Raw genomic sequence first — 9,697 nt, 5'->3', positions numbered from 1 at the left:
GAGGGAGCTTTTGGAGGAAGCTCATTGTTCTAGGCTTGCGATCCACCTAGGAGGGATAAAGATGTACAAAGATTTGAGACAAAATTATTGGTGGTTAGGTATGAAGCAAGATATTGCACAATTTGTGGCTCAGTGTTTAGTGTGTCAATAGGTGAAAGCTGAGCATTAGCGACCAGCAGGGTCTTTGCAGCCACTTGCTATTCCTGAGTGGAAGTAGGAGCATATTACCATGGATTTTGTGATAGGATTGCCAAGAACCTTAGGGGGTAATAATTCTATTTGGGTGATTGTTGATCGGTTGACAAAGTTTGCTCACTTTTTGCCTATGAAAGTCAACTTTTCTTTAGATCTTTTAGCTTCTCTTTATGTGAAGGAGATTGTGAGAATGCATGGAGTACCAGTTTCTATAATGTCTGACAGAGATCCTCGTTTCACTTATAGATTCTAGCATAGTCTACAAAAAGCTTTGGGCACTAAGTTGAGTTTTAGTACTGCTTTCTATTCTCAAACCGATGGCCAATCAGAAAGGGTAATTCAGGTTTTGGAAGACTTGTTGAGAGCTTGCATTTTGGACCTGCAAGGTAATTGGGATGATCATTTACTTTTAGTAGAGTTTGCCTATAACAATAGTTTTCAAGCTAGCATTGGGATGACACCTTTTGAGGCATTGTATGGTAGGAAATGTCGATCTCCTATTTGTTGGAATGATGTTGGAGAAAGGAAACTTTTGGGGCCTGAACTTGTGCAGTTGACTGTTGAAAAATTTGCTTTGATTAAAGAAAGATTAAAAACAGCTCAAAGTAGACATAAGAGTTATGCTGATAATCGTAGGCGAGATTTGGAGTTTGAGGTGGGTGATCATGTGTTCTTGAAAGTTTCACCTATGAAGTTTGTGATGAGATTTGGGAGAAAAGGAAAACTTAGTCCTCGTTTTGTGGGTCCATTTGAAATATTAGAAAGAGTAGGCACTTTGGCATATGCCTTGCCTCCAAGCCTGTCTAAGGTTCATAATGTGTTTCATGTTTCGACTCTAAGGAAATATGTTTTTGACCCCTCTCATGTTGTGGAGTTGGAGCCTATTCAAATTTCTGAGGACTTGACATATGAAGAAGTGCCCGTTCAGATTGTAGATGTAATGGATAAAGTACTACGACATGCTGTTGTCAAATTGGTAAAGGTTCAATGGAGCAACCATAGTGTTTGTGAAGCTACTTGGGAGTTAGAGGAGGAGATGAGAGAAAAACATCTACATCTTTTTCAAGATTCAGGTATGTCAAGTTTAGAGGACTAAACTTTTATTAAGAGGGAGAGGATGCAACACCCCAGCTGTTTTTGAGGGTAAATTAGTAAAACTAGGTTAATTAATTAATTAATGAGGGTAAATAGGTCTTTTCGTGTTTTAGAAAGCCCTAAGTATAAATATTGACTTTCTTTGTTCTCTGAATAAAAAAAAAAATTATTTTTCACATAGAACGGAGGGCTGGAAATTTTGGACTTTAGGGCTTGAAAGATCAGACCTTTTTTTTTCAGGTAAGTTTTTAACTTTTGGATCATTAGTTTAGATTAACGAATTAGTTTGAAATCATTAGATGTTTAAAAAATAAAATAAAATTTCAAATCTAGATTAGGGTTTGTCTATTTAGTTTTTAAATCAAAACATTGAAAATTCATGAACATGAATTATTTCATTGGTAAAAAAAAAATTGGAAATTTTAGAAATTAGGAATTTTCTAAATGTTTAGAAAAAAAAAATTAAATTATGAACATGGGGCGGTTTATTGTTGGAAATTGAGAAACTTTGAAATTTAGAAGAATAAATCTGAGTAAAAAAAAATGAAGGAAATTTCTAGGCGTGTTGTGGCGGCAGATGATAGCCAGAGAATAATAAAATAAATAAATAAATAAAAAGACTTGTTGGTTATGCCGTGTGCAGTGGGAATGAGAGAGTGAGAAAATAATATTTTAGTAATAAAAAATAAATTCTCGTGTGCTGGAGTGGCAGAGAGTGTAAAAAGAATGTTTTTCATATGTATATTATATTAATAAAGTAGTAATGGGTAGAAAAGAAAAAAAAAAAAAAGTGAGGTACAGGTGTTAGGAATGGGTAGTAATGCTGAGTATGAAGACTAGTATAATATGGAACTAGGTGTTGGAACTTTTGATGAGGTACAGGTTCTTGCTAGTAATTGTTAAGTAATAATAAACCAGATTTTTTTTTTATTATTAAGAAATGAGGTAGTAAATCAGAGAATTAGGAAGTGCAATAATAATAATATTTATATATACAGGTTTATGTAAATAAAGTGAAGTACAAGATTAGTTGGTAAAATTAAGCTAATAAATAGAATAAAATTTAATTAGTAAAATAAATAGTAAATAGTTAAGTTATGAGGTGTTCTTTGACTTAGATTAGAAAAAAAAATGATTATAATTAAATAAGGAATGGAGTAATTAAATTATTACTTTGTTAATTAGAAATATTAATCTTAACACTTAGAAATTTTAGGATTATCAGATTTATATTTTGAGGTAAATAGTAATAGTTGTCTTTTTATTGTGTTAGGTGAGGAGTAGACTTTTCAGGGTTATTTTTCCTTCAAGGTCTTTGCATATTTTGAGGTAAGGGAAGTTAATGCAATATTTATAAAATTTAAATTATTTTATATGTTATTTTGAATTATGGAAAAGAAAATGATATTTTGTTACCATGCATGGATCAAACTGTTTTGCACTAAATATTATCTTGGAATATTTTGTTTTATTTATGACACAAAATATGGAGATATTATGTTGTGTAAATTTGAATACTTAAACAAAAACATCACTCTGGTTTATTTGACCCTTGTCAACGAGATATAATAGTTGACTATTCGGTCCTGTCAATGGGATATAATAGTTGACCTTTCATAGTGATAGTATATTAACATTCATATGTCTAATATGCATTCTCATTTGTTTTGCCTTTCATAGAAAATACTTATTATATTTTATTAGATTATAAATATTAGAGGTTCAACTAATTTAACATAATATTATGACTAAAAAATGATGTTGAAAAAAAAATGTCATGGTACATGCCATTGCAATTCTACACTAAGACTTGGTATGTATGACAATCTTGAATATTCACCACACCATTGTTTAGGGATTAGAATTGTGATTCTTTATGGGCGTTTAATTCTGTTATGGCATCATGGCTGCCTCGAAGAAGGCCAATTTCTTTTTCCTTGAGAAACTCATGGGTTTACTAAAAATGGATGAAACACCTCACGGCAGTTTTGGTTGGTAAACATTGTAACATGAATAAGGCAAAAACTTGAAGAAAAAATAAAAAAAAAAGTGAAAGAGATGTAGACCTGTTTGATTCTTGTTTTCAAGAACTCTTTTCTATTCTTGAAAACAAAAAACATAAAACATTTGTTTGGAAAAGGGGGTGTGTTTTTGTTTTTTTATGTTTTATGTGTTCTCAAAAATCACATTTTTAAGAACATTAAAAATATGTTTTCATTATTTTTTTCAAATAGATTGTTTTTCGTGTTTTCTTTTCTTTCTTTTTGTGTTTTCTTAACTGTTTTTTATGTTTCGACAAAGATGAGCTCCACCCAACCATTATACCTTCACCCGCAAACCTTTTCTTGTTCATTAAATTATTAAAATTAATATAATTACACGTGGTGACAAAGTCATCATTTGTTTTAAAAAATTATAACTGATGTAAAAATTTTTAAATGAAATATTTTTAAAAAAAATTTAAATGAATTGTGCATATGAAAAATTATTTATATATTTATAATATCAAATTAATGAAAAAAATATTTTATTAATTAAAAAAATAACTTTCAAACATGTTTTTCTTTTTACTTATTCTAAAAAACTTTTTTATTAACTCAATTAAATATGTTTTTTTAATTTTTGAAAACAAAAATTTTTTAGAATTTAGTTCCCAAACACAATTTTTTTTATAAAAAAAAAAAAATTTGTTCTCAGAACAATTTTAAAAAACAACAGACAAACAGTCACGTATATTGTGAAGCTCACCTCACAGTCCACCGCTTTGCAACCTCCGACAAGATGAAAGGTTACTACTTTCAATCTAGACACCAACTACTATACACACCCAACTCCTAATTATGGACATATAGGCCTTTTTTTTATAGGGTTGGCCGACTCGATTTGAAGAGCCGTATTGGAAACCAAGAAATTGATTTTGTCCTCCCAACACGCAAAGATTTATTGTAACTTTAAGCTGGACATCTCAGGCTATTGGAAACCAAGAGATTTCCCTTTTATATTTATTGGAACTTTAAACCGGAAGGGATGGACTGAGTCAGTGGCAATGGGCATGAAATGACAACTGCAACTCTTCGAAACTGGCACCTCGAAAAATGTCTTTTTTATTTTTTTTTATCCAATTTGGATTAGCTTAAGTTTCACGTTTGATTTAAGGATCTTTTGTGAATTTAATTTAAAATTGCCATCAATAACAATATCGATTAGCCTTTTGTGAAACTGGTCTGAAGCTCTTAAAGTTAATTACTTTTAGGTTTTTTTTTTTATAAAATAAATTCGGTTTTAAATTAGAGTAATTACTACTAGAGAGATTAAGAATTATTTGCTTAAAGTTTATCAAAGAAAACAAAGTTGCTTACATTATATACTTAATTATCTTTTGTCAATTCTAAAATTTATTCTAATTTTATTTTTATATTAATTTTGAATTCAATTTTATTTAAATTTCAATTATATCTAAATTTTTTTATTTATATTATTTAATCCTTAGTTTTTATTATTTTATAAATTATTTTATTTTTATTTTTCTTTTTTCTTTTTCTTTTTTCTTCTCTCTCCTCTCTCTTTCCCACTTGTCCCACCTACCCTCACCCAAGGATGAAAATATCGGTAATCACGGATATATCGGTAATTCGATTTTACGGATATATCGGATATATCGAAGATATATCGGTGGATATTTTTGGTAGGCTTAAAATTGTTAAAAACTCATGGAAATGTAAGAAAAACCTCATAATAATATAATTAGAAGTATAATAGACATTTTAAAATTGTTTTATTGAAAAATTTGATATATATATGATATAATTTGCAATATTAGATGTAATTATATCATGTCGATCTATAAGAAATGTTAATTTCGTAATTGTTCTCATTATAAAGTCACATCAAATACTTCATTTCATTAAATAACAATAATTTGTACACATTACATTGCAATGTCCCTTTAGTACCAAAATGAGTTTCGATGTGGTTCAATGGGATTGATAGATGAAGGAACCCCGGCTTGCTGTTGGAGACAATATTGGTACCAAGTCAATGAGCCTCGATAATATTGGTTATAAATTCTAACATGCCATGCATATATCTCTTGAGTCCTGCCTACTGCTTCTACATGGATAGGATACTCAAAGTTCACCCATGTGTTAACGCCAAATCCTTCTTCCATCTGATATGGAATTTGGTATGGCATTTGTCTGGAAGGGGAATAATGTGACATACCATACTCTTCATCTGTTGAACTTGAAGGTTGACCATAACTCATCACATGAGGAGGGTAGACGTTAGCCTCATTCGAGGAGTCACTAAATTGAGTCCCTATACTCATAGATTCAAAACTCCCTGAAAGTAACTCCTCATTATATGGTTCCATCATTCGTTCTCTTCCTCTATAAGGCCTCCCAATAGCTCCTATGCCTGGACCAGCTCTTCTAGAGCCATGGTCTTCATCCTGTGTGCAGTGTGTGAAATCATTTTCACAAGTAAATTGGTTGATTGGATATTGACTATGTCGACGTTCATCAATATCTCCTCCCCCATTATCACCTCCATCATTAGTTCCACCTCTTGAACCATCGTAACCAGAAGCAGAAGTACCTGCAGCACTAGGTCTACTACTATGGCCAGCACTTGTGGAGTCAATTTCTTGCTGGGAATATGTCGCATGAAGAGAATCATCAGTATCTTTGCTAAAACTTTCACAGTGAACTTCTTCGGACAACACATGTTCAACATTAACTCCAAATTCTCGAGCATGAGCGGCAATTCGTGGATCAGGATTTCCAACTTCGTCATCCAAGTGTATAGGCCTAACCCACTGGAACAACTGATTATCTTCTTCTTCACCCACCTCGGCTGAAATGTCAAGGAGATCAAGGTAATCTTTTTCAGCAACTCGATCATTTTCTGCCTCCATATCGCGTAACTTTAGCCTCATATTATAGTAACAAAACACTAATTGCTCCAATCGAGAGTAAGCCAAACGATTTCGTTGCTTTGTGTGGATGAGAGCAAACGTGCTCCAATTTCTCTCACATGCAGAAGATGACGCAGTTTGTGAGAGAACTTTGATGGCTAACTTTCTCAATGTAGGTGTTTGATTCCCATACATAAACCACCATTCAGCTGCAACGAATTTGACAATCATATAAATACTTATGTGGTGAACTTACAATAATAATAATCAATTTTTTCCTATAAAGACTCACCAGGCACCATGGTTGACCTTGATGCAATTGCCGCTCGATCACCGAATCCTCTTTTTGCATCTCGAAAAAGTACAAGCTATGTATTCAATATTTAATTTGTTAGTAAACGTTCAAATAAATTGATGAATGAAATTATTGTTTTATTGACAAAAATAACAATTTTTTATTCACCTCATTTCCAAATTGACCAAGCGATTTAGTAGTTGGATCTAATTTTGCAAAAACATCATGGACAGCTTGAAGTAGTTCCGGATCACTACCAACTCCACGCCTATATTGAAATCTTGGATTCAAGAAGTATGCTACAATAAAATTTAGTAGAGTTAGTATTTTTTTTTTAAAGAAACTTAAATACAAAGTAAAAACTTATAAAGATATATAGTATTTAAGTACCTGCTGCATGAAGTGGATGTTTTAGTGTTTTCTGCCAACGATCTTGTATTATTTTGAACATCCAATCTCCAGCTCCTTGACGAATAAGGTTCTCTTTCATCACTTGCATAAGCTCGTACACAAATGGCATTGTGGGAACAATTTCAGAATCCACAAGTCGAAGCACCACGTATAATGGCTCATATAATGAAACTATATTTGTCAATCTGTCCCAATACGTATGGTCAAACAATAATTGCTCCAATTCTCGTCCAAGTTTTGTTCGACTGAGTTTGTGTTGTGCCCATTCATCACTTATAAACAATTTTTTCAAATCAGCCCTTTTTTTTAGAAGACTGTCAAGAGCAATATAATTGGTAGCAAACCTTGTAGCTCCTGGTCGAACAATGTCTCCACCACAATACTTTCTCATTTGTGCTAGTAACCAACCATGATTGTAAATGAAGTTAGTTATCTTGCGAGCATTGTTTATCACCTCGATAACATTGGGTCTTTTACCGATGTCTTCAAAGATTAAGTCGATGCAGTGTGCCGCACACGGAGTCCAATATAAGTCATACTTCTTCATCAATTGTTTCCCTGCTTTCATGAATGCCGACCCATTATCTGTGACAATTTGGACCACATTTTCCTTACCGACTTCTTTGATAATAGTCTTTAAAAGCTCATATATATACTTGTGGTCTTTGATATAGTTCGATGCATCGACTGACTTAAGGAACACCGTGGTCCCTTTAGAATAAACCATGAAATTAATAATACTTAATTTCGTGGGCCTTGTCCATCCATCTGACATTATTGTGCACCCATATGTCTTCCATTTTTCCCTTTGTTGGTTCACATAAGCTTCCATTTCTTTGTACTCCATTTCCAAGTATTTGTTCTTTATTTCATATGGAGATGGAGGTTCGATTCCCATTCCTACACTTCATATGTAAAACATGTCACAAAATACTATACTTACTAAAAGTATAACACAATATAACATTTGATAAATTAGTAATTACCTGCTTGTTGTGCACCAATAATCATATTCTTGAAGTGATGAGACTTTGCTTTTGCGGGTGAGACACTCTCATAAATGAAGAATTTGCTGATTAAGCGTCCCATCGTTTCTTTAATTGCACCACCCTTGAATATATCTTTGATATTTTTTTGTTTTGCTGCAGAAGACTTGTAAAGCGAAGGGGCAATAGGGGGTGAATGATGCGAATGTCGCATACTCTGTGATTTTCGCATCGTCGACGGTATACCAGTAGAAGACTCTCCCGATTTGCGTTTGCTTCCTACAATATTCTCATGTTGTTCACGTTCCCAATTAGATGCTTTCGAGGCACGAACTGCAGATCGATATGCATCTCGCTCATCTGGGTGCATATCTGTCGGATACATATACACATCTTCTTCCTCAGCATCTTCATCATCATCATCTTCGTTTACCAAATGTGTATGATGCGTCCCCATTGTGCCACGTAATTGACTATGAATTTCTTCAATATCAGCATTTTTTTTTGCTTTTGCTTTTTGTTTGTCATGCACTAACAATCGTATCTCTTCTTTCACTTCGGGCGGCACTCTTGGACACTTTTTGGTGTTGTTATGCGGGTCCTTATGCATTAAATGAGACTTGAATCGTGTGATGCCTCCACTTTTCATTACCAACCCACAAAAATTACAAATTGTTGCATTTCGATTACCCTCAATTGGTGAATAATACTTCCAAGCCGGATCTCGCCCTGGCACGACAGAACCACCTTCACTAGCCATGCTAAATCTATTGCAAGAAAAATACACTTAAATTTAAATCTATGTTAATTTAACTAATTAAATAAATTACCTAAGTTAATTTTCAAAATCTAAATGTAATTTTATGACAAATTTACTAAATATTGAAATTAATCATAATTGAATATGAAAATAAATCACGATAATATAAAACAATTGATCATATTTAATATTCCATATATAGTAGTTCATGTTAATTTAACTAATTAAATAAATTACCTAAGTTAATTTTTAAAATCTAAATGTAATTTTATGACAAATTTACTAAATATTGAAATTAATCATAATTGAATATGAAAATAAATCACGATAATATAAAATATTGAGCATATTTAATATTCCATATATAGTAGTTCATGTTAATTTAACTAATTAAATAAATTACCTAAGTTAATTTTTAAAATCTAAATGTAATTTTATGACAAATTTACTAAATATTGAAATTAATCATAATTGAATATGAAAATAAATCGCGATAATATAAAAAAATTGATCATATTTAATATTTCATATATAGTAGTTCATGTTAATTTAACTAATTAAATAAATTACCTAAGTTAATTTTTAAAATCTAAATGTAATTTTATAACAAATTTACTAAATATTGAAATTAATCATAATTGAATATGAAAATAAATCGCGATAATATAAAAAAATTGATCATATTTAATATTCCATATATAGTAGTTCATGTTAATTTAACTAATTAAATAAATTACCTAAGTTAATTTTTAAAATCTAAATGTAATTTTATGACAAATTTACTAAATATTGAAATTAATCATAATTGAATATGAAAATAAATCACGATAATATAAAATATTGAGCATATTTAATATTCCATATATAGTAGTTCATGTTAATTTAACTAATTAAATAATTTAGCTAAGTTAATTTTTAAAATCTAAATGTAATTTTATGACAAATTTACTAAATATTGAAATTAATAATAATTGAATATGAAAATAAATCACGATAATATAAAATATTGAGCATATTTAATATTTCATATATAGTAGTTC

The 9,697-nt window shown here is 31.1% G+C and overlaps 1 protein-coding gene across 1 annotated transcript; it reads right to left on the bottom strand.

Annotated features, from left to right (window-relative positions):
* Positions 1-485: 485 nt before the first annotated feature.
* Positions 486-8,354, bottom strand: LOC104878865 (uncharacterized). Its single transcript, XM_059735472.1, has 6 exons — positions 8,065-8,354; positions 6,891-7,096; positions 6,669-6,799; positions 6,498-6,573; positions 5,920-6,414; positions 486-574 (listed from the first exon to the last, which is right to left on the bottom strand). Exons 1-6 carry the CDS (start codon positions 8,352-8,354, stop codon positions 486-488), a joined length of 1,287 nt encoding a protein of 428 aa, XP_059591455.1.
* Positions 8,355-9,697: the final 1,343 nt, after the last annotated feature.

This window comes from Vitis vinifera, chromosome 3 (genome assembly GCF_030704535.1).
Source record: "Vitis vinifera cultivar Pinot Noir 40024 chromosome 3, ASM3070453v1".
Taxonomy (NCBI): Eukaryota; Viridiplantae; Streptophyta; class Magnoliopsida; order Vitales; family Vitaceae; genus Vitis; species Vitis vinifera.
Note: the sequence above shows the minus strand (reverse complement) of the source record. Positions and strands in the feature narration are given on the sequence as shown.